This window comes from Pelobates fuscus, chromosome 10 (assembly GCF_036172605.1).
Source record: "Pelobates fuscus isolate aPelFus1 chromosome 10, aPelFus1.pri, whole genome shotgun sequence".
Classification (NCBI taxonomy): domain Eukaryota; kingdom Metazoa; phylum Chordata; class Amphibia; order Anura; family Pelobatidae; genus Pelobates; species Pelobates fuscus.
The window spans coordinates 90,839,557-90,865,648 of record NC_086326.1 but is presented as its reverse complement, the minus strand read 5'-3'; the positions used below and the strand labels follow the sequence as shown (position 1 = coordinate 90,865,648).

At 41.5% G+C, this 26,092-nt stretch overlaps 1 protein-coding gene across 3 annotated transcripts in view; it reads right to left on the bottom strand.

The window, feature by feature from the left end:
* Positions 1-26,092, bottom strand: part of MARCHF8 (membrane associated ring-CH-type finger 8) — a 315,603-nt gene that overhangs the window by 114,573 nt on the left and 174,938 nt on the right. For all 3 annotated transcript variants that reach the window (XM_063435261.1, XM_063435264.1, XM_063435262.1), the window contains one exon: positions 18,370-18,524. In XM_063435261.1, coding sequence (XP_063291331.1) covers positions 18,370-18,450 — 81 coding nt within the window. In that variant the 5' untranslated portion in view covers positions 18,451-18,524. The remainder of the gene's footprint in view (positions 1-18,369; positions 18,525-26,092) is intronic.

Below are 26,092 nucleotides of genomic sequence, written 5' to 3'. Positions count from 1 at the left end.
GTTCAACCCAAACAGAGACACACATATTATCATAGCATAAAGTTAAAAGTAAGTATTGTAACCATTTTGCATTGCATTGAGATGTACCAAAAATACAAACGATGTGAACTAGCATTTCAGGTACCATCTACAAACACCTATTTTAAGACAGGAATGGTGTGGGAGAAATACGTTAGATATCAATACAACCTATAGATGCAATGAAGGGGAAAAGTATTTGATCCCCTGCTGACTTTGAACGTTTGCCCACTGAAAAAGAAATGATCAGTCTATAATTTTAATGGTAGGTGTATTTTAACAGTGAAAGACAGAATAACAAAAAAAAAAAAAAAAAAAATCAAGAAAAAGGCAGGTCAATTAGTGAAATAAGTATTTGACCCCTTCAACTTGGTGACTTGGGAATCACAGAGGTCAGACGTTTCTTGTGGTTGGCCACCAGGTTTGCACACATCTCAGGATGGATTTTGTCGCACTCCTCTTTGCAGATCCGCTCCAAGTCATTAAGGGTTCGAGGCGGACGTTTGGCAACTCGAACCTGCAGCTACCTTCACAGATTTTCTATGGGATTAGGGTCTGAAGACTGGCTAGGCCACTCCCTCTCATCTTAAATCAAAATCCAGCCCTGTTACATATACAACACTTTAGTAATTCTAACAGGTGTGGTTTGTTTGGAGAAACAAAGAATCACTTGTTTTTTTAGGCTAATGGCAGATTTTCCAATAACTCATTTATTTTAGAGTTTATTTCCTGCCTGTAGTCTGTTCCATATGACAGGGTAAAGTCTGCTGCTCTTTCTACCGGGAAGCCGATTTTTCCAAGATTACACAAGATGGAGAAGTGCCTATTAATATCTATCAGCCAATGACGGCCTGCAGAACCATAGAGGCAGTGATATATATATATTTTTTAATATTCCTACATTGCGGAGTGTTGAGAAAGCTGCTTGACCTAAATACATTGCCTCAGTATATAAAAACAAACAAACAAAAAAAATAATAACTATACACTAACAGTGTCTGACTTTTTTTTTTCTGGAGGCAAACAAACAATGGCTTTTTTGCATGAATCTCACAGGAACTCTGTGTGTGGTTGATCCTAGACATGTGAAGTGTGCAATATATGAACTTACGAGATGTTGCTGAAGTTACAACATGTATCCCTGTAATCTTGTCAAACAGCATTCATACAGATGTATGCATTGCTGGCACGCTGTAGCGGTTATGGAGCCTTGAGTCCCATATCGCTGTCACCCGTTTCTGAATGGTCGGCATTTACCTGGGTTTCCTAGGAACGTTTGGAACAACCTCCTCTTCTAATATCGCTAAAGTGGACATTGCAACATGTGTACTAATGACACCAATTTACCCACACAACTAGAAAGAGATGTTCTATAGTTTGAGGGAAGTAGGAAGCTTGCTACATCAGATTTTCTCTCTCTACACACACACATATATATATAGCAATCTTTCATCCTAAATTGGAATACATACACAAGGCTGTGTGTGTGCATGATATTTTAGAAAAGCAATATGTCCAAGAGGGATATGATAACCAAAGGAAAACATAGTATGTTTTATAGTAGTAACACGCAGAACAGGAGTTGTATGTTGGCACCCCCCACGCTTTGACAACATTTAAAAGTTTTGTGTGTAGCCATCCCCCGTTCTGTGTCTCTCTTCACCCCCTCAAACTCTGAAAGGACCACTATAGTGCCATGAGGGTGCCCCAGCACCGGGCTCCCTTGGCGCTGGGGACTCTCCTCCTCCTTTTCGCCATCATGGGCTGAATGCGCATGCGCGGCAAGAGCCACGCACGCATTCAGCCAGTCCATAGGAAAGCATTCTCAATGCTTTACTATGGACGCTGGCGTCTTCTCACTGTGAAAATCACGGCTGTTTCTCTGAAACTGCTATGTTTACAGCAGGCAGGGTTAACCCTAGAGGGACCTGGCACCCAGACCACTTCATTGAGCTGAAGTGGTCTAGGTGCCTATAGTGGTCCTTTAAGTGCATCTCTTGACTCCTCCGGCCCCTTATGTCTCTCACTGCCCCCTTACTCCTTTATGTTTCTCTTAATATCCTACTTAAATACCTATGTGCCTCCCCAATTCCCGCTGCTAACATGCGTCTCACAGTAAGACCCTGTGAAAGCTTACCTCCTCTGACAAATCCTGTAGAGTGGCTGAGCAGGACCATAGTACAATCTGCACTCTCCTCTGCCAAGACGTTCCAAGCAGTGTGTAAGAAATCTCACTTATTTCCAGCCCCCCTATTCACAACATACACTGCTCAGACCTACATGGCAGAGAAGCTTGTTGACCATAAGTGGCACTACATTACAGGAAAGTGTTGTGTTCAACCACCTTACAGCGTTCACCTAGGACAGACCACCCGTAGTACACTACAGATGATAACATTAATAATGCTATTTGGAAACTCCAAATTATAGAATGGGCTTCGCTTTTCCAAATTTTATAAAAAAGGAGATTCGTGAAGGCAACTTGTTCTGTTCGGGGCAAAGTAGGAAGCAATTACCATGTAAATTAATAGAATTTCAAAACTGCACTTTCATCAGGGGAGGGCTGGCAACTTGTGGGGAAAAAAAAACAATTTAGTGGCCCATAGTGCAATACTAACCCACCAGTTAACATCAGCTATATACACCAATACACAAACTAAACAGATGTGTTGATAGACATACAAGATAATTCAATAGAATGAATTAAAGTGCTATGCACTTGGGTATGTAGATGTGAAAAGTGGTTAGAGAGCAGTGCGGGGTGAGCATTTGCCCTGCCCACTCATTATTAAAATTTGGATTTTCTAGCAAGGGAAAGTTATTCATGCATTAAATGCATAAACCTTGTACCGTATTTTTCGCTCCATAAGACGCACCTCACCATAAGACGCACCTAGTATTTAGAGGAAGAAACCCAGAAAAAAAATATTCTGAACAAACTGTCCCATAGTGTTTCTTACTATGGGACAGTTTGTTCAGAATATTTTTTTTCTCCCCTGTCCCATAGTGTCCCCCCCTCCTCCCCATAGACTTCATCCCCCCCCTCCTCCCCATAGACTTCATCCCCCCCTCTCCCCATAGACTTCACCCCCCCCCCTCCCCATAGACTTCACCCCCCCCTCCCCATAGACTTCACCCCCCCCCTCCCCATAGACTTCATCCCCCCCCTCCCCATAGACTTCATCCCCCCCCTCCCCATAGACTTCATCCCCCCCCCCTCCCCATAGACTTCATCCCCCCCCTCCCCATAGACTTCATCCCCCCCCTCCCCATAGACTTCATCCCCCCCTCCCCATAGACTTCATCCCCCCCTCCCCATAGACTTCATCCCCCCCTCCCCATAGACTTCATCCCCCCTCCCCATAGACTTCATACTTAGATGGCATCCCCAGCACTTGCTCTGCACCCATTTGGCATGCCCAGCACTTGCTCTGCACACAGATGGCATCCGCTTCACTTGATCTGCACCCAGATGCCTGGTGTCCCCTGTACTTACCCCGGTACCCAGGTGGCATCCTTGGCACCTACCCCAGAACCAATATTGCCTCCCCAGCAATTACAGGAACAATATAGCATCCCCAGCACTTACTCCAGGACCCAGATGGCATCCCCTGCCCTTACCATAGGAATAAGAGGACATCCTCAGGACCACCCTAGTGTCTAGTGGGTGACAACGTGGTGCATGTGCACTGTGTATGTACACAGACATCCTGCCTGCCTCTCGCGCTCTCCTGACATGACCAAGACCTCTGACTTCCCGAGACACACAGGGAGAGCGAGAGGTAGACAGACAGGATGCACTGTGCTGCCTGCCCTGCCCTCCCCTCCCTGTAGAGGCGACTGGCTGCCAGGTGCAAAATATACCGGCAATGCCTAATGCCGGCACCTACTGGTTTGCCGGGCATTTGGCAACCCGGACGGTATTGTTAGAATTTTGGGCGGCCTAGGGGCAATTGCCCCACGACCCAGCCGTCCCCTCACTTTCACCCCAATATAGTGCCTGAATTCCTTGATTAAAACTACTAACAGTACTAGCCCTCCCTTAACCTGAATACACTGAAGAAAAAAAAAAATTTTCACAAGCATGCATCTAAAAGGTATTTTTTGATACGGTTATACACATATTTTGCGGCTTTATACCTGCTAAGAAATTATAGAACTGACCAGACACGGCTAGATTAAGGTAAACAATTTCATCACTTTTCAAACCATTCCTTGCCCTTTATCAAGTACAATGTATTGTAACAGATGTGTCCCAGGTTTGCAGCCGTGACTGATAAATAACTCCTTAAATAAGAACTGCTGGGTGAAACAAGAATGCCGAAAATAGTGGTTACATAGACATGCAGGGGATCATTTCTTTAATAAAAAAATAAAAAATAAAAAGGTAGTGTACTATAGACTACAGACCCTACTTGTAAAGCAGACTGACAGTGATCCCGCTGGATTACAAATATGCTTATTACTTAATTTATCTGCTACAAATTATACATACTATATTCATTATAGCTTGAAATTTTAGAGGGTCATTTGCACTTTTTTTGTTTCCAAAAGTGTGCTTAGATTAAAGTTCTGTTTTAAAAAATGTAGGTAGGTCGTTATAAATGATATATAAAACAGACTGGCATGGTTTGGTAAGGAAGCCATATTACACTTAAAGGACCACTCTGGGTCCTAGAACAACTTCATCTCAATTAAGTAATTTTAGTGTGTGAAGGTACTGGGCTTGAATCGATTTTAAATACGCTACCTTTTTAAATTAGTAGCCTATGAATGAACCAGTAAGCAAACACTCTTAGCCCTTCATCAGTGCCTATGGGTAAAGTTCCATATTAGTGCTGGGGTTAAGATGATTAACATTTTGGAGTTATACCATAAAAAAAAAAAAAAAACACCTATGCAGTCCTACATAGAAATAAAGTTGTTATGGGACCCCAAGTGGTCACTTAAGCTTTTCCTTGTTCTTAGCACATATCAATAACACAAAGGATTGCAACAGTTTATACAACAATAAGCAAGCTGCAATATTTTACAGGTAATCATGACTGATGCCTATTTTAGACAAGGTCATTTTAGCACAAGGCTTAAGGCTATGTTTGTGTTAATATATAGTAACAAATACATATATTTATATAATAATCAATATTTTTAAAATAGCACAGGGATTTCAAAATCAATTTCAAAGTGTACAATACAAAACTAGCTTCGCATGGGATCATCAATTCAGAGAGATTTTAAAAAGTATCATTAGCGATTAGTCATGGATAACAAATCTCTGTATCCCTATTGATTTTCCTTTCATGCTACTGGCTATATAAAACGTTGCCTACTCGACGAAGTCAAAAAAAGAACAGAATGGACAGTCGATGAAATAGCCGATGCTGTAACAGCACAATCCAGACAAGTTGAGCCATGCAAACACAGAATAAAGTTTAGTCATTTAACAATTCATGGTAAAAAAAACGCTGACTGAATTGGAAAAGTACCTCCGTGCCAGTCACAGCTGCTTCTCTGTTACTTGCAGATGGAGACAAAGCGCCAAGTGACAACGATTCACAATTAACAAAAACAATGATTGACAAAAGAGGGGTCTTGTGTGAAATTGCAGTTGATTTTCAACAATACTGACTGAAAGACAAAGTCCACAGTAACATTTGTAATGTACATAGTGTATCCAAAATAATAAAGAAAAGTTTACCCACTGGGACACACAAATGTAATTCAGTTTAAACATTTGAAGGGTAATTCATTTGATGCACTACTGTCAAAACTGACTTAAAATGAGGTTAACAGAACAGTGACTATTAAAATCTCAATTGCAAAAACGATGGGGAACCAGTAAAATGTGTTGGTTGCGTAATAAATACACCATAACTGTAAAGCATCAGTGAAATCCCCATCGCAAGGCATTGATTCAATGCTTTCCTATGGGAAGGGCCTAATGCTCAAATCGCTCGTCGTGCATGTGCATTAGGTCCCCCCCCCATCGGGTGTTGTCAGAGGAGGTGGAGTGCCGACCCACCGCCAAGGGAGATTAGCGCTGGAATCGGGTGAATAAAAAGTGTTTTTTTTATTCCTAACACTATACAATTGCTTTAAAATGATTCCTTTAAAGAAATGTAAGAATTTTTCTTTTTGCTTTGTAAAATTTGACTTGTCTTTCGGAGACTTTCGGAGACTTTCGGCGCACCGGCCCTCGGGGCGCAAAATCAGGCTGACCGGAAGGAGGGAAGCACACTGCGCTCCCCTCCAGCCGGTTAATACTTGTAGCATGGCCGAGCGCAGCCCTTATCGTTCCGCCCGCGGATCCCAGCCTCCGCCCGCCCAGCTCCTACCCTGCTGTCTGCCGCAGGCTGTGTGGAGGGGGCGGGGATATGACATCATATCCCTGTTCCCTGTGGATCACACAGCGTGGCTGGCGCACAGTGATGAGGTTGCGCTGCAGGACAGGACTCCAAGGAGCCGGACAGCACGCACCCCAGGGACACACTTTAACAGATGTAAGTATGTAATTTTGTATGTATGTTTGTATGTAACTGTATGGCTTTATGTTTCTGTATGTTTGTATGTATGTGTCTGTATGTATGTGCCTGAATGTCTTTGTATGTATGTTTCTGTATGTATGTATGTATGTGTCTGTATGTATGTGCCTGAATGTCTTTGTAAGTATGTTTCTGTATGTATGTATGTGTCTGTATGTATGTGCCTGAATGTCTTTGTATGCATGTTTCTGTATGTATGTATGTATGTGTCTGTATGTATGTGCCTGAATGTCTTTGTATGCATGTTTCTGTATGTATGTATGTATGTGTCTGTATGTATGTGCCTGAATGTCTTTGTATGTAGGTTTCTGTATGCCTGTCTGTATGTATGTATCTGTATGACGGTATGCCTCTGTATGTATGTATGTATGTATGTGTCTGTATGACGGTATGCCTCTGTATGTATGTATGTGTCTGTATGCCTGTATATATGTATGTGTCTGTAGGTTTCTGTATGCCTGTCTGTATGTATGTATCTGTATGACGGTATGCCTCTGTATGTATGTATGTATGTATGTGTCTGTATGACGGTATGCCTCTGTATGTATGTATGTGTCTGTATGCCTGTATATATGTATGTGTCTGTATGACGTTATGTCTCTGTATGCATGCATGTATCTGTATGTGTGTATGTCTTTGTATGCCTGTATGTATGTATGTATGTGTCTGCATGCCTGTATGTCTCTGTATGTATGTTTCTTTATGCCTGTATGTCTGTATGTTTGTGCCTGAATGTATTTGTATGTATGTTTCTGTATGCCTGTCTGTATGACGGTATGCCTCTGTATGCATGTATGTCTTTATATGCCTGCATGTCTCTGTATGCATGTATGTCTCTGCTTGTATGTCTCTGACTGTATGTGTCTGTATGTCTCTGTATGATTATTTCTGTCTTTGTATGACAGTGTACCTGTATGACTTTGACTGTGTGACTGAAAAATGATGCCTGTGTGCCTGTGGCTTGGGAGGAAAGACACACAGGTGAAGATTCTTTTTTTTTTTTTTTTTTTTAATGAGGGTTGGTGGCGCCAAAATTCATCTTCGCCTGTGTAACTAAAAATCCTAGCACCGGCCCTGGGTAACATAGCAGATATTTTTTAGATTGTTGTACAGAAAATACAAGAATCTTACAAATCCGCCAAAAATGTATTGTATTTTAAAGAGAGTCTGTCCGTAAATAAGATATTTCTTTCAACTAACAAATATGATATTTAATCCAACTAACTGAATTATTGGTGAGAAAAAGTAGATAGTGAGAGTCTTCCATTTTAGGCAATGTGGGAAATGGTAACAATCAAAATGTGAGCGCATTGTATAGCAAGTAGTTTGTTGAATTACACCACTATACCGAACAGCAGCGATCGATAGTCTGTAACAACAATTCTCTTCTGACGGCTATATTTATGGCCCACAAGTTGGTGGCATATCATGGTGATGGCTTTTGTGGAAGTTCTAAGACATTATCTGCTGGGGGCACAGAGAGATGCCCTTAGTTTGCAAGGAACCCACATTGTTATGGTGCTTGGATTGTCCCTTTAGAGAAGAACTGCCATTTCTCTGAAAGCGAAGGTTCCTTAAACCATTGTCCCAGTAAAAGCAATTGAAGCATTTATTAGGATAAATACTGCACAAACGGTACATGTATAACTCACTTATCTGCATTTATTCCAAATTGCTGTGTGGGTACACAGCACTATTTAGCCTAACTTAAAGGAACATTATAGATTTAGGAATACAAACTTCTAATTATCTATTGATTGTTCAAAGATTTAATGTGACAGTTGTGGTTTAAATAATGTTTTGGGGTTTTTTGTTTTTTTTGTAATGCAATAAAAATCCCATATCTTTAAGAACACATGGATTATTATGTAAACACAAAAAAAGAAAAAAAAAAGAAAAAGAAAAAATGAAATCTCTGGAGCATTGTTTAGTTTGCCGTTTAGTTTGCTACCAATTTATAAAAAATAATTGATTTCTGACTCTAGAAATGAATTGAAAGACAAAGTGATGAAATAGCTAAAATGTCCACATGAGTTTGACAGTAATTTGCAGGCTTGGAGGGGGCACCAGCTGTCTGAGCTCTACAAACCATGCCAGACTCCCATTCAACTGCACATGGGCTATATGTCATATCTAATACACAAAAGCAGCTGTCCACATTGTACGATTTTAGGATTTATTTTTACCCAGATCCTAAAAGCAAATATATATCCCAATTGCATTGGCATTCCCATTCCTTTGGTATAATGACCAGAATGATTATAATGGGAATACTACTTTTAACCATTTAAAAAATTATTTCATAGGAATATTACAAAAAAATACATCCACGGAAACAGAATGCCCATACATTTGTTGTAACTAGTCACTTTATGTAACCATTAATGAAAATACCCTTCAAGGCAGTGGCGTACACACAACCCATGGGGCCCCGGTGCGAAAACTGATCCGTGGGCCCCCCCGCGCTTACTCTGCGCGGGCTGGGGCCGCAACACATGGCGGCGGGCACCTGGTCGCAGGGCTGCGAACCGTGCGACCGCGGTATGTACGCCAGTGCATGCATAAACACATACACTTAAAGGACCACTACAGACACCCAGATCAAATCAGCTCAATGAAGTGGTCTGGGTGCCAGGTCTCTAGTTTTAACCCTGCAGCTGAAAACATAGCAGTTTCAGAGAAACTATGTTTCACTGAGGGTTAATCCAGCCTCTAGTGGCTGTCTCATTGACAGCCGCTAGAGGATTTTCTGTGATTCTCACTGTGAAAATCACAGTGAGAAGACGCTGAACGTCCATAGGAAAGCATTGAGTAATGCTTTCCTATGGGCGGTTTGAATGCGCGCGTGGCTCTTGCCACGCATGTGCATTCGGAGCTGAGAGGCGGATCGGGACGGAGAGATCCCCAGCGCCAAGGGAGCCCGGCGCTGGAGAAAGGTAAGTGCTTTAGACACACACACACTCTCATGAACAGACGCACACATTTACTGACAGACACACACTCAGTTGCAGACACACACACTCACTAACACACTCACACACACTCACTAACACTAACGCACTCACTAACACTCGCACACACTAACACTAACACACTCACTAACACACTAACACTCACTAACACAATCACTCACACTAACACAATCACTCACACTAACACACTAACACTAACACACTCACTAACACACACACACTAACACACTCACTCACACTAACACACTCACTCACACACTCACTCACACTAACACACTCACACACTCACCAACACACTCACTCACACTAACACACACACACACACTCACTCACACTAACACACACACTCACTCACACTAACACACACACTCACTCACACTAACACACACACTCACTCACTCACACTAACACAATCACTCACACTAACACAATCACTCACACTAACACAATCACTCACACTAACACAATCACTCACACTAACACACTAACACTAACACACTCACTAACATACACACACTAACACACTCACTCACACACTCACTCACACTAACACACTCACACACTCACACACTCACTAACACACTCACACACTCACACACTCACTAACACACTCACTCACACTAACACACACACTCACTCACACACTCACACACTCACTCACACTAACACAATCACTCACACTAACACAATCACTCAAACTAACACACTCACTAACACACTAACACTAACACACTCACTAACACACACACACTAACACTAACACACTCACTCACACACTCACTCACACACTCACACACTCACACACTCACTCACACACTCACTCACACACTCACACACTCACACGTTTGTTTGTTTTTTAAATTTAATTTAATCCCCCCAGCCTCCTTACCTGTGGGAGAGCTGGGGGGATTCCCTGGGGTCCAGTGGTGTTGCTGGCCAGGCTGTCACCCGGCTGGCTGGCGGGCGCGCGAGGGAGCACTGTCCCCTGAGTGCTCCCTCTTCAGCTCCCTCGCGCGCCGCGTACTGATGCCGTAGCCGGAAGATGACGTCATCTTCCGGCTCCGGTTTCAGTGCGGTGCGCGAGGGAGCTGAAGAGGGAGCACTCAGGGGACAGTGCTCCCTCGCGCGCCCGCCAGCCGGGTGACAGCAGGGCCAGCCTCGGGGGGCCCGGAGGTGGCCGGCTCTTGGGCCCCCCAGCAGAAGAGGCTGGCCCTGTGGGTACATACCTGGGTCGCAGGGCGGCCGGGCCCCCTGGTGGGCCGGGCCCGGTCGCAGCCGCGACCCCTGCGACCCCGGTATGTACGCCACTGCTTCAAGGTGAATCAACATTGATTGGCCAAGAGAGTCTGGAGGAGATTAGATAAGCACTCTCAAAGAGCTGTGGTTATGCTGCAAGGAATGTCCCTTTAGATAAATACCCATGCAACAATTCTAATTCCATGACTTGCGGTGACTAAATATATTGCTTACGTAGTTTTAACACCCATTAAGAAAAGGCACCAGCACGTAACTCTCAGAACTATTACTAGACATCTTGATTTTTTTGTAGGATGTTCAAGCATTATTTAATATGATGGTATCAACTTTTACACAAGCGTATTCATATTTACCAGCTGGCTGACTATAAAGGAACACTACAGGGTCAGGAACACAAACGTATTCCAGACCCTATAGTTAAAACCACTATCTTTATTTTTCTTTTATCCCTCATGGGTTAAATGTATTTAATTAAATTCAATATTTTTAAATGATATATTTAACTAGCTGGGGTGGGTGGAAGTTAGTGGGGTATTGGGGAATTTGGTGTTAGGCTAGCTAGGGGTTAACAGTAAAGCAGTTTTTTAAAAAAAAGTTTAAAAAAGTTTATTGGTTTTTTTTACCTTTTTTTTAAAAGGTTATTAAAACATTTTTTAAACTTTTTTTTTTTTAAACGTTGCAAAAAAACAGTACTAATAAAAAAAGTAGCCCCTTCCCTGCCAGTTGATCTGTCTACAGTGATCAAAATATAGATCACAGTATTATACTGTGATCTGATTTTTATTTATTTTTTAACCCTCAGGGGTTCAATTTGTTTCATTAATTAATTTAAATATTTTAAAATTAGGTATTTTGATAGCTGGGGTGGGTGAGAATTATGTGAAATTGGGGAATTCACGGTAAGTGCTGCTTGCTGCTAGTTAGGGGTTAAAGGGACACTATAGTCACCTGAACAACTTTAGCTTAATGAAGCAGTTTTGGTGTATAGAACATGCCCCTGCAGCCTCACTGCTCAATCCTCTGCCATTTAGGAGTTAAATCCCTTTGTTTATGAACCCTAGTCACACCTCCCTGCATGTGACTTGCACAGCCTTCCATAAACACTTCCTGTAAAGAGAGCCCTATTTAGGCTTTCTTTATTGCAAGTTCTGTTTAATTTAGATTTTCTTATCCCCTGCTATGTTAATAGCTTGCTAGACGCTGCAAGAGTCTCCTGTATGTGATTAAAGTTCAATTTAGAGATTGAGATACAATTATTTAAGGTAAATGACATCTGTTTGAAAGTGAAACCAGTTTTTTGTTTTTTTTCATGCAGGCTCTGTCAATCATAGCCAGGGGAGGTGTGGCTAGGGCTGCATAAACAGAAACAAAGTGATTTATCTCCTAAATGACAGTGAATTGAGCAGTGAAATTTCAAGGGAATGATCTATACACTAAAACTGCTTTATTTAGCTAAAGTAAATTTAGGTGACTATAGTGTTCCTTTAACTGTAAAAATAAAGTTGATTAAAAAAAAAATTAAAAGCGTAAACACTGTTTTCAGAAAGTTTTCAAAAGTTTCAAAAAGTAAAAAAGAAATACATTCAAAAATACTCATTATCACCTGGAACAAACTAGCAAAAAATGGTCACACGCTAAGGTTCAAAATATGACTTTTGAAATACTCTTTAAGAAATGGTATGCCTTTATGTTGGAATGTAGTTGGAATATAAAGCCTGCTAAAGTACTCCAAAGTGGGACACGGACCCATCAAAACCCTATGTGAAAATTCACACTTCAAAACCTGAACTCTTTTACAGCATTGTCACTTCATAAAATAGTGTCTAGGTCATACATTGGGCATATTGTTTTACTCAGAAGATGTAACTGAGCATAATTTGGGGGATTTTATTACAGTGGCACATATCAAGTGTAAGAAATACCCAGCAAAGATATAACATGTATGTAAAAATGCCATTTTCTTTTCCCTCACCACTAACATTGACATTAATTGGTGAAAAAATATAAGGCACAATATATGTCATATTAGATAACCTAGGGGGCCTGCTTTCTCAAATGGAAGCCATTTGTGGGTATTGATATACTCAGCAGATGTAGTTGAACACAATATGAGGTTCTGTGCAGGAATAGCACACACCAGCTTTACGAAATACACACAGAAAAAAACCCCAAAAACTATTTTACCCAAATATTTAGCAGAAATTGGTGATGAAATGGCTACGTAAAAAGTGTCAAAATAACCTTAGGTAAATAGTCTGTGATGTCTACTTTATATAAATATATACTTTTGTGTGGCAATTTTGTTTTTTGTGATGGCTACTAAACATACAAGACAAACATACCAACTTCTAAAATTGTTTTCCATTGTACTTTTATTTTAGTCCAGGTATTTTGTGACCTTAAACGTTCAAAATAAACTGAAATCCTATACATATTATGTACTCTATAAATCAAGACACATGAATTAATTTATTTTGAATTACTTTTCCTAAGCTGGATATATTATGCACACACTATTATTGCCAAAACTGTGAAAAACAATGTTTCCCCCTGTAGCGGAGCGGCAATATTAAATCCCACGATCTCCGCTGGTATTAAAGGTAAATCCACAGTCAGCGCTGAAAAGTAAGGCAATATCCCAAATCCCCCAGTAACCGGACGAAACACAGTTCTGGGAGTCAACTAAGGTCTTTATTCACAGCTTCCAGTATTTATGCAAGTCCCCATGCAAGGGGTTTCCTTACTGTCATAGCAGGGGTAATACAGTGAGGGACTACACGGGGGACTTAACATTTGGAGCTATTCTCCCATCAGGCACTGCTGCACGAGAGGGACACTCCCACTGAAATACACCGTTAAGTGGATTATCCCTCCGTGCAGCAGAACCGGCATTTTACATAGTTTAAAACTACCGAACACCGATGGGGAACCGTAATAGGAAACGATTGGAACTCCCGAACGGCCTGGAAGTACAGCGGTGTTCGTGCCGTCGAGTAGCCGTTTTCAGTTCCAGGCGCTCAACGACCAAACACCGCTGAGGAGACAAAGGATCCAAGATGGCCGACCACCGCGTGGTCGGTAGTCGAACGACGGCCACCTAGGAGAGCCTTTAAGTACCGATTGCAACAATGTTGCAATCGGTTAACGAGCGCCACATGTCCCTCTATGGGTGGTCTATCAGGGGGGCCCGCATTCGTTTCACTAACAGCCCGATCCGTCGCTGTTCGTAAAACGAACTACATGAATGCTAGTGGCTTATGGCTGCTAGCATACAAATTCTATGGGCAACACAATATACATTCAAGTTATGCATACATCACAGCAATGCATACAGACAACCTTTGGCTACATAAAGTCCAGTATCCTAGAAGTGGCTAGGTTTGCCACACCCCCCCGCCCCCATGTTTTGGCATTTGTTTTAGAATTAAAGAGAATGTATATATGTATAAGTGACATCAAATTAAAGCCCTTTTTACCCTCTAAAAAACGGCGTATAATGTGCCTGATGTATTAGGTGAATATGGAACTCAACTGGTATTCCTCATGCAAAGGATTACTCAAGGTCTATGCCACTAAAGATTACCGTGGTCGTAGGGGTCGCAGCTGTAACCGGACCAGTCACACCAGGGGGACCGGACGTCCTGAGGACCTCTGTGACCGGGTACCCGCCGCCATCATTTGCGGCCCCGGCCCACGCAGCAAACCGTAGGGGCCGCCGTCCAAGGGGTCCATCGGGTGGCCCATGCTGTCATGGCCAGTCGATGGAAATGGATTTCATGGGGCCGGTCAGCACTGCGGCGCTTTAACAGCACGACCGGGCCCCCTGTGAGGAGATCATGTCACTCCTCCCAGCTAACACACACAGTCCGCGCGCGGGAGGAAGCAGAGGGAGTCAGAGTGGGAACTCTGACTCCCATCAACCTGAGCCACTAGGAACCGGAGGGTAAATTAATCAATGTGTTTGTGTGTTTGTATGTATGTATGTGTCTTTGTATGTGTGTGCGTCGTGTGTGTCTGTGCCTGTCTGTGTCTGTGTATCTGTCTGTGTGTATGTATGTGTGCCTGTTTTTGTATGTGTCTTGTGTTTGTGTGTCTGTGCCTGTCTGTTTGTATATATGTGTCATGTGTGTGTGTGTGTATGTGCCTTGTGTGTGTGTGTCTGTATGTGTGTGTATGTCAGGGGGAGGGAGTGGAAGGTGGGCAGGGGGCCACGGATCCGTTTCACACCGGGGCCCAATGGATTGTGTGTACGCCACTGAGTCTGCCCATTCTTTTTTAAACTTTACCAGTATATGTGAGATTTCACATGTTCATAATTTTACAGAAAATAGATGACATGTAGCAATTGCATGAATTAGCATTCCATGTTGCGCATGTTTAATAAAATTATCGAAATCCTAATGTTTTTATTATTAGTTTAAATTTATTAAGCATAGTCATGATCCGCAGCAAGGGATTATGGATAAACGCAACTGATCACAAACAAATTTAGACATGCAGGTAAAAAAAGACAAGGGCGCTGTTTAAATTTACAGCCAAGCACCTGTATAGGATTGTTGAAGCACCCTCCAGTAAAAAATACTGACTGATTAAAAGCAAATTGCAGTCAAAATATAAGTTAGACATAACTAGTGTTTTTAAAAATGTTTCGTGTATGCCATCATCACACTTCTTAAAGTGTGCAGTTGCAAATTTGCAATCAATATTTTTATGAATATGATCATCAAGAGGTTTTAAGGAAGCAAATCTTTATTTTATAACAGTTTACAGCTGACACAGTTTAATAAGTAATGAATAATTTTAGCAAGTTAGAAACAACTTGCTTATTCATGCATTTGTCTACCTGCTTGTGAAAACGAATGTTATTATAGATCAGTGCTTTTTATTCCCTAGACCACAACCAATTCTCCTCAAAATTTCACTGGGTCCCCACTGGTTGAAATAATGTATTCACCACACCCCAGGCAACAGGCCAAAATAATCGTGTTACTATATTATTACTGCCTTTACCGGCGTAGTGCATCAGGGTAAAATCTAAATGGTCTTGTTCACTAATCTGGGATTGTTAAAAGTAACCGCTGGTGCCTCCATGCTAAGTGCCCCTGACAAGAAGGAGACTACCCTCACATATATTACACAAGGGAAAACGGACTTGCAGCAGACACTCAAGGGAGGGGACTGGCAAGACATTTGGGAAGCCACCTCCACAGTATCCTTTTGTCTGACACCCCAAAAACAATGTTACAAAACACTTCTAAGGTGGTACACAAACACCGGCCAAACAGTTTAGAATAGGAAAAACCATCACTGATGTGGACTGAAGGGGACATACATCCACATATGGTGAAACTGCCCAAAAGTGGTACAGTGCCGTGTAACAATTAATAATCTCTTAACAGAAGTAATGAAAAGAAAGATCATTACAGATATCAGGTCATTCCTCCTAGCTAAACCATTAGACAAGCTGACCCTATAAGAACAGAAACTGGTGAACAAAATAACAGCGTCAAGGAGAGCTTTAGCGCAAACTTGGCTTGGGACGGAAACACCAACTCTAGATAGGATCATCTCCAAAATGAAAGAAGCGTATCTCACGGATAAGATGACAGGCCAAGTCTGGAACACTTATTCCACTTTTACTAAAGTCTGGCAACCAAGGGAAGATTACATGGAGCAATGATTGACTAAAGGGAGTGGGATGGTTGCGTCTACCCACCCCAGCGGAGTACGGGACAATCGCCCCACTAACCATATCCCTTCCCCCTCCCTCACACATTTCTTAATCTCCTACTCTTTTCCTATTTTCTCTATATATCTTCCTGCCAATATTTAAAAATAAAGTTCATTGTAGTACAAGACAGAGACGAGACATTTCTATGAACACAAAATGTAAATTTGAACTAAGACAATGTCATTGTACTGTATCGTTGAAGACAGTTTGCTTTTTGTACCATTTATATAATGGAATGTAAAACTTACGCATCGTTTCAAATGTTCAATTACTACAGGATTGTATCAACACAGTATGTTTTTGTCTATCCTTGCTGTTCGTAATTATACCTACTTGAACTTATAAATAAAGAATTTAATTTTTTTTTAAACATTGTTATACTATATTCTGTGATATTCAACTGTTTTATTATATATAAAAATTGTGCTGTCGATCTGCATGCCATATTGAATTGTTGTACCGTTTGTTATTACTGAGCTTGTCCATGTTGTGGCATTGTAAGCTCATATGTTATACTATACACAGCAAAAATAAGGAATATATACATAAATTTAAAAAGTAACCACCGGCACCATATCAACATCATCACAATGACTTTATCATGACATGAGGTCCCTGTCACCGGCTTACCTTACTGGTTAAACCGTTCACAAAAGGTTTTTAACACAAAAGGCTTCTCTTTGGCGCCATTTAGCTTTTCTTTGTCTTGGCTTGTCTCGCTGAGAATTAGACTAAAAAGCATAAATGATTTCCAGAAATGTACTTCTTTTTTCCCCAGCATATGTCCTTTCCCCTTCCCCACCCCGCATTATTTGAATAAACTGTGTGATTTCATCCATAACAGATTTTAGAGCTAGTAGTCACAAGAATGTAAAATCTGCCATTGAATTGTTGGCAAAAACAAAACTGGTTGCCATGGCAAATAAATCGGAAGAGAAAAATTAAAACCAACAGTCTCTTAAAATGTGATCTGTTGCTTTTTACGTCCTTTTTTTAAAAAAAATGGTACTTGACATGTATTGTTAAGTGTGGCATACGTTCTAAGGGTATTTTTCTAAGGGTATTTTATTCTCTGTTGATGATTAATGTTTCCATTTATTTGTAAGTCTCTCGTACCTGAATCATATCTCCTAACACTTTGATTTATTCATCAATGTCCAGCTTTTTGGGGACACTAGAGAAAGTCCCTGAAACTGTCAGGGCAAGTGTATCATTAAGAGTACGTGCAGTACTTTTGATAACAGATGTAGCATGCGAGAGTATTTACACAGTGCTCTCCATATGCCCAGGTGCTGGATTCCAATAAATTTGAGTTAACTCTATGTAGAGGTACAACAACAACAAAAAAAAATAAATTTTAAATCAATAAATAAAAAAATATACAGTTCATGATTTATACTTTAAAAAAAAAAAATGTAAAAAAAAAAATGACTTACTAGAAGGCTACAAACTAAGCCTGACCGAATATATTAATCGGTGCTGTATTAAATCATTCTGCAAAGGAGACATCAATTGAACAAATGGGAGACCTGAACTGAATGAACAGAACAATGTAAAACGGATACCCTTGAGCCATCTGTCGCACTTTGTTGATACAATGTTTCCCAACGCTCGTGTATCCTGTCACCATATATTTATTTCTCAATTCAATCTCATCTATATTCCTTTTCTTCATGACCATCTCATTCTCAATAAACAATTTCCTTAGCACCTTTCAGAAAATCTGTGATGTCTTGTCCTTGTACATCTTACCACTCCATCGTCAGACACTCAAAAACAACAACAAAGATTATAAGCACAGATCCATAGAGGTAAAAAAGAAAATTAAACAAAAAAAAATTATTCCTACCTGTTCCTCTTTTTCTTTGGGTTTGTTTTTCTGAATTCTTAAAGGATTTACATCTCGTGGTATGGCCGAGATCTGATGCATGTTCAATTTCCTATTCAATCTTTTTCAGATAAAATATTTATCTTACTTTCCATTTTGAACTCCTCCTTTGATTCCTAGATTAAGAATAAAATACAAGATTAGAGAAGCATAAGTAAAGAAAATCTGATTTATCATAATTTGCATAATGGATGCATTTCTGTGACATAGTTAAACATGAGTAAGAGAACGGTTCTCCTGCTTAGTAGGCAAGACAAACTCCGACAACACACTGTAGAACAGCTAATGCCAAGAACTGATTGACAGATGAGGGATGATGATATTCTTATATTTACTTATTTATTTGAAATCTACACATGTGAAAGCCAACAAAATTCTGCCAACACGATACTGAGATTACATTTGATGTTCTTTAATTTAAGATGCTGTACCTGTGACAGACTTTCAATTAAAAAGCATCAAACTTTGTGTACAAGTCTTTAATAACTTCTTGCAAGCTCTCAGCAAAGGCATTTGGATGAGCAAATGAATATCAAGACGTCCATTTGCACAACAAGATCTAATGAATAACCAAAAAGACAGATTTTGGATTCTTAAAATTAAAAAAAAATCCTGTACAGTTTTATACAAAATCATCTGAAGACAAAGGTGACCATGATGACTCCAATTTAACTTTAAGAAGTTATGAATTACCCAACAGGTTAAAATCTAGAAGAAGTGACAGTCGCATTCCGCTAAAGTGCATCCGCCTCCCCCTACCCCCCCCCCCCCCCCCCCCCGAGTCAGTAAGTGCGTGCCCATGTGCGCACACCCACACAGCTCAGTTATCTCTATGTACTTGCCCTGCGTGTGTGTTTGGCTCAAAATCATAGGCTTCTCAAAAAAGAAGTGTTTTTTTTTTTCAAAAGAGATCATATATAGTTAGAGACTGTTTTGCTTTTTGTCATTATTTTGTTTCCGATTACATCAAAAATGTCATGAAACATGTATATTAACTTATAAGCTTTTACTATACCGCTTTTCAAATCACTGAAAGTAAATATCGTGCTTGTCACTCTACATTGCATCATGACAATAAAAGCGTTTAAAGAGAATTGGTCCTTTCCCCGCCACAGTCTTAAAATCTGTGTCCTAGGAAAAAAAACGACGGCTTGCAAAGGCTGCAGGCGAGATCTGAAGCTTTTTCTAGCTGTTTTTAGCTATACCCCCAATGAAAAAAATGCATAATTAAATGCTTGCATGTTTGCAATGAAATTGTATTGTTTTAGGTTGGGAGGGGTTGGATCCCTCAAGCGAAATCTGTTGATCCACTAATCTCTAGGAATTAACATATTAGCATAATGCAGGCCAGAAAATAATTTTACTTCTTGCAAACAATTGTTTTCAGTTAAATCTTTGAAACAATGGTTTCCATGTTTTAATCACAGGTATTACAGATATTTGGAAAGGTTTTTTTATTGTGTGTTTTTTAATCAATCAAGAGGGGCAGTAAACGAAGGAACACGGCTTTAAAAAAACATGGAGTAGTAAAGTGGTTTCATGTTGAGTGGTTGGAGTTCGTCTTGTCTGTTACTCTACCCGTTGCACAGTGCTGCGAAATGTTTTGGCATCTTATAAATAATAAACAGATTTTTACAAATGACACAATCAAGACAATTACGATCGACTGAAAAGATATTCAAGTCTGCACTTTTATTTTTTTCTCATTTGAGTTTGTTGGAAACTTGACATTATGAACACACGATACAAAAAGCATACATCTGTAAACAAATGAAACATAAACCTGATAGGCGGATAGAATTTTCTCTTTAAAATAAATGCAATAAATCCGTTCAAAGAATAGAGCATAATTATGTTCATGTTATGCAAGGAAAGTTAATGTCATTAGAATTTATAAGGAGATTACAATCTCATATCTGATATATTCTGGCACTTTAACAGCTGGTGATGCGCGTCTAACTATGTCAAAGTGGGTGTGGAAGTACTATCGCCCAACACCCATTATATGTAAGTCCTGAGCCCGGAAAGCAGGTTTTTACTTTAGCCCTGCAGCAGGCAAGCATGGCATCAATTCATCAGGGATGGACTGTCCCACTGGTGTATCAGCTGACTGTATGTTGGTTCCAGTAGGCTGTTCCTACTTTCACTGCACGGCATACAGTAATATCTCCAGCAGGTGGGAGCTGATAAGAACAGTGGCAGCCAGCTGCTAGTCACAGTGTGTACAAAGCTGAAGCCACCAGGATACAGTGCCCCTGTAATAATTTTCTGAATTCAGCAATGTTACAGGCAGAAAGCAACTGGATTATGATCTCTCCGATAACTCTCATGACATTAACCAAAAGTCAGAGAACAATATCAACCTTTAACCAGTGCCGGATTGGATTGTAAGCTTCAGGTTTAAAATGCATAAATAAAATACTGGCTGAACCTCGAAAGTTGGCCATTTGTACAGTCTCCTGCAAATTTCATTTTTTACACAGTAAAATATTGACAGTTGTACATATGCACATCAAAACAAGCTTCTTGCCGACTAGTGTTTCTGTCACAGTATTTTTGGTGTGCACTAAGTAGCAGGTGGCAAAAAATAACTTTATAGGGAGCTCTAAATTCCATCATTACTGAGTGTAGACCGTTAATCTCTGCAATCAGTGGCTAAACCCCTCTCTTTCACTAATAAATAAAATATATGAATTAAGGGAATTTAGGACCTGTATATGATCGTAGAGGTTGGCAAAACACACAGAAAACAAAACCATAGAATCCTATAATGGCCAAGGTGGGTCCAATGCAATGACCTTCGAACACAAAAGCTCACAACTCCCTGATCCAAGACACATGTCGCAACACAGACACAGGGGCTACAAAAGCCCTGGGTTGAAGAAAATGAACACTCCTTAATGTGTAAGGCAGTGAAAGCAATGTCACATGTAGGGTCATTCACCACTGTCTTGTGACTAGAGATGGATCATAAGCAAATAGTGTCAAGAAGATTTCTTGGTCTTTGACCCTATGAAACATTCCCTGCATAGTGTCCATTTACTGGAACTGCAACTAAACAAACTGCAAGTTTCTAGAAGAAGAGCAAAGCAACGTAGAACGTGTTGACAGGAATTTGTATTAAAGCAGCACTGCCATGCCGAACTTACCTTTTTTTTTTTTATTCGCTTCCTCTTCTCTCCCTCTTCTCTCCCTCTCTCAGGATCTGTTCTCCATTTCTTCCGATCTTATCTAGTTGTATTTAAAACATAAGACAAAGTAGGGATTACTTTGTCTTAAGTATTTTTCCTACACGTGACCAGCGGAGGAACAAGGTGCGCTCCATTTCTTGTGGTCAGAGCAATTTCCCACAATTCTCACCTTTCCTCCGTGATTTTGTAATGCTTCAAGTCAGTATTCCCGAACGTCCTGTCATTTAGACAAGACGCCGGCGAAACTACCGAATGTCATCCTAACAGAATGAGAACAGTTTGTTCATTCAGGTTAGGACAACATTCGGTACTTTTAGGTCGGTTCTAAATTTCATTCGAATGAATGGAATTCTGATCCAATCCGTGTTGCGGCTGCAACAATCTACCAAAAGGCTGAAATACCTAAATTGGTCTTTCAGCCAACTTCACGAATACTAAGTAAAGATTACGTAGTATTAGTGATTAATCTGCCCCTACTTGCTATATCGCACGTGTGGGCCTGTGGCTGCTCACTGTTTTAAAAAAAACAAATAACCCCCCGGCCCCCACAATAAATGGCCCTATGGTGGGGCATATATTAACTAGCGGGGGGGCATAGTGTCCCCCCGAGCACCCACCTGTGCCCCTTGAGTGGTGGCTATTCAACTTAACAGGGACATAGGGTCCCCCACCCATGGGTGGGGCCCCTAAATGAAAATGGGGGAGGGGACCTATTGTCCTTCCCCCCCCGCCCCCACCCATGAGTGGCGGGTGGGGACCCTAAATGAAAATAGGGGGGGACCTATTGTCCTTCCGCCAGCCCCCACCCATGAGCGGTGGTAAGGGGCCCTAAGTGACAATGGGGGGGACCTATTGTCCTCCCCGGCCCCCATCCATGAGCGATGCCTGGGGGCCCTAAATGAAAAGGGGGTGGACGGACCTATTGTCCTCCCCACGGCCCCCACCCGTGAGCAGCAAATGCGGACCATAAATTAAAATGGGGGGGACCTATTGTCCTCCCCCTGGCCCTCACCCATGAGTGGCGGGTGGGAGCCCTAAATGACAATGGGGGAAACCCATTGTCCTCTCCACGGCCTCCACCAATGAGCGACGGGTGGGGGTCATAAATGAAAATGGGGGAGACCTATTGTCGGCCCCCACCCATGAGCAGCGGGTGGGGGCCATAAATGAAAATGGGGGGGACCTATTGTCCCCCCTGGTCCCCACCCATGAGCCGTGTGTGGGAGCCCTAAATGACAATGGGGGGACCTAGTGTCCTCTCCCAGGCCCCCCACCCATTAACGGTGGGTGGGGGTCATAAATGAAAATGGGTTGGGCATATTGTCGGCGCCCACACGAGTGGCAGATTACAATAAATTACAATAAGGGGTATGGGCTAAATGTAAAAATACCCCCCCAGGGGTGACTAGGGGTCCCCAAGCCGCTAGTAACTAGGGATTGACCAATATTGATTTTTTTTTTAGAGCAGATACCGATAATCTGTGAACTTTTAGGCTGATAGCCGATAGCTTACCAATATTCTGTACATTTACCGTTTTGAGAAAAAAAAAAAAGTTTTTGCAAATCTTTTATTTATTAAGTGGTAAATGCACAAAATGCACATGCCAGTCAGATTTTTTTTTTATGTTTTCAAGAATATTTATATGTGTGTATAGTGGATGCAGTGAGAGTATTCGATTAGTAAATGCAGTGTGTGTGTGTGTGTGTGTGTGTGTGTTTGTGAAGTGGATGCAGTGTGGGTAGTGGAATCAGTGTGTTTGTGTGTAAATATGTGCGGTAGGAACTCCCCCCTCCCATTCCACCTAATGTTCCTCTCCCTTATCTATTAGTGCCTGCCCCCCCAACCTCACCCCAGTGTTACTTTTCCCTCACCTGTACCTTAGTGCCCTCCCTTAATGTTCCTTCCTCCCCCCATCCCTTGTCCCATAGTGTTCTTTCCTCCCCCATCCCTTGTCACATAATGTTTTTTCCTCCCCCCATCCCTTGTCCCATAGTGTTCTTTCCTCCCCAATCCCCTGTCCCATAGTGTTCTTTCCTCCCCCCAATCCTCTGTCCCATAGCGTTCTTTCCTCCCCATCCCATAGCGTTATTTCCTCCCCCCACCCCCTGCCCCATATCGTTACTTCCTCCCCCCACCCCCTGCCCCATATCGTTACTTCCTCCCCCCACCCCCTGCCCCATATCGTTACTTCCTCCCCCCACCCCCTGCCCCATATCGTTACTTCCTCCCCCCACCCCCTGCCCCATATCGTTCTTTCCTCTCCCCCTCTCTCCCCCCCTCCCCTGTCCCATAGTGTTCTTTCCTCCCCTCCCCTCCCCTGTCGCATAGTGTTCTTTCCTCCCCCTGTCCCAAAATGTAACTTCCCCTTGTCAGGTCTCCAGCGGTACAGGAGATTCAGTCTCCTGTACCCAGCCGGACTGACAGGAAGTGCTCTCTCAAACAAATTCCTGTACATACTGCGGTGCATACTGCTCCACTCGGCCACGCTACACAGAGTGCCTGGCAGGTGGAAGCGCTGTGCGCCCACTCCAGTCACAGCAGTCATTCCACTGCTCCCTGCCGCTTCTATTTTTTACATTTTACAAGGAAGGAGCTGCGCGCCGGCAGCTCCTTCCTTGTAATAAACTGAACAAACACAGATAATCGGAGTTTGTTCGTCTAAAATTTCTATTCATTCCTTCGTCTTTCTTACGAATGAATGGACAAAATTCCGGTAGCGAATGCCCAAGTGTTTAACTGGGCATGTGCAGGAATTTCACAGCGCTATCTAGTGTGGGCAGATGACGTGTCCCACAGGTACTTCATCTACCCAGACAAAGATGGCGGCGCCCAGGACCTAGATCCGACCACAAAATAAAGATGAAAAAATAGGTAATATGGGGGGCTTAGGGGCATTTGGGGGTGACTAGGGGGACAATTAGATGTAGTGGAGTCGGAAGGGGGTTTTAAAAAAACAGCGGCCATGACAGTGCCGCTTTAATGATTGAAGGATTATATGCCTTTTCTATAAATGTCTAACTCCTGTGGTTTTTAATCATGAAATATGTTTAATCAGTAATTCACATACATCATCTGAATCCGAGGTTTTGCAGTTATCCATTCAGTTGAAGATTTATCTAAGCAGTGAAACGTTTAATCATTCTTGGACAGAAAATATCTTTCATAAGCCTTGCAGATTGTCAAATCTTAAGTGTTCATCGACATTTCTTTTCATTTACAGATTTTAAAATCAATGGCAAATATGTCAATATTAAAAATAAAAAAAATTGAATATATTTTAAATGTTCTTTACGGACTTTGCCAAAAAAAGCATGTTACACAGTTAATAACATTTATTGGTTTACACAGCATGTAAAATGTCACGCTAGCATTCTGCAAAAATATGACATTTAAATGAAAACGGTCTTTTAATACAATATTAAATGTATTATGGCAAATAGGATACATAAGTACATAACATAGTATAGTGTATCCGCTGGTTCTTCCTAGCTGCATGGAGGTGGTCATCTTTAAATATTCTGGTCAGAAGGTCCGCTAATTCAACAAGTAATTAAGCGTTGCTGTGTGTTCACAAATCCTGATGTCACGTGCCAATGCCGGACATATTTCATTAAAAACATTTACACATACTTTTTCCTTCTACCACCTCTGGATTTGAATATAATTGTCTATGTGATGTCGGTTTACCTGCTTATTCTGTATGTGTTCAAATTCTGCATGGTTTAACCATATAAGCTGGCACTCCGTCTAACACTATAACAGTTCCTAAAGCACTAAATATATAATCATAAAGATAAGTGATGAAGCAGGATCACCTTAAGAGAGGGGAATCGTCTGACGTGGCTAGACCAGGATGGTGTTGGATAAATGGCGAGTTTAAAGGAACACTATAGAACCAGGAATACAAACACATTTTAGGTGACCGGCCCCCCACCTAAAAAGTTATTTACCGTATTTTTAGCTCCATAAGACGCACTTTGTTCCACTCAAGTGAGGGGGAATGTCTGTGCATCTTATGGGGTGAATGTGAAGCTTTACTTACTTGTATTGTAGCGTGGGCTGGCAGAACATCGTGCACCGCGGTACAGGAACTTAAATTTCAGTTTCTGGCCGGAATGAAAAGAAGGGTGCACTCGCCCCAAGGGGGTGGTCTCACCGCAGGCACCACTCCTCCCCTGGCTAAGATCATCTATAACAATGCCAGCCAATCCAATGTTTCCCCATAAGAAAGCCTTTAAGAGCTTTTGCACATGCACAGCAATTGCTGCACTGCACCAATCAGCATATTTTTGTAGAGATGCATTGACTCTATAGTGGAGCGTGGGGACACCAAATGTCGTTTTTTGCAATATTTGGAGTATCCCACCAAGAAGTACCTCTAATGGCTGTATGAGTGATAACCAATAGACAGGTCATTAGACATCAATGTATACACGGCTTTTTTAAAGAAAATGCTGCGTTTACACTGACGGAACAATCTATTTCCCTCTGA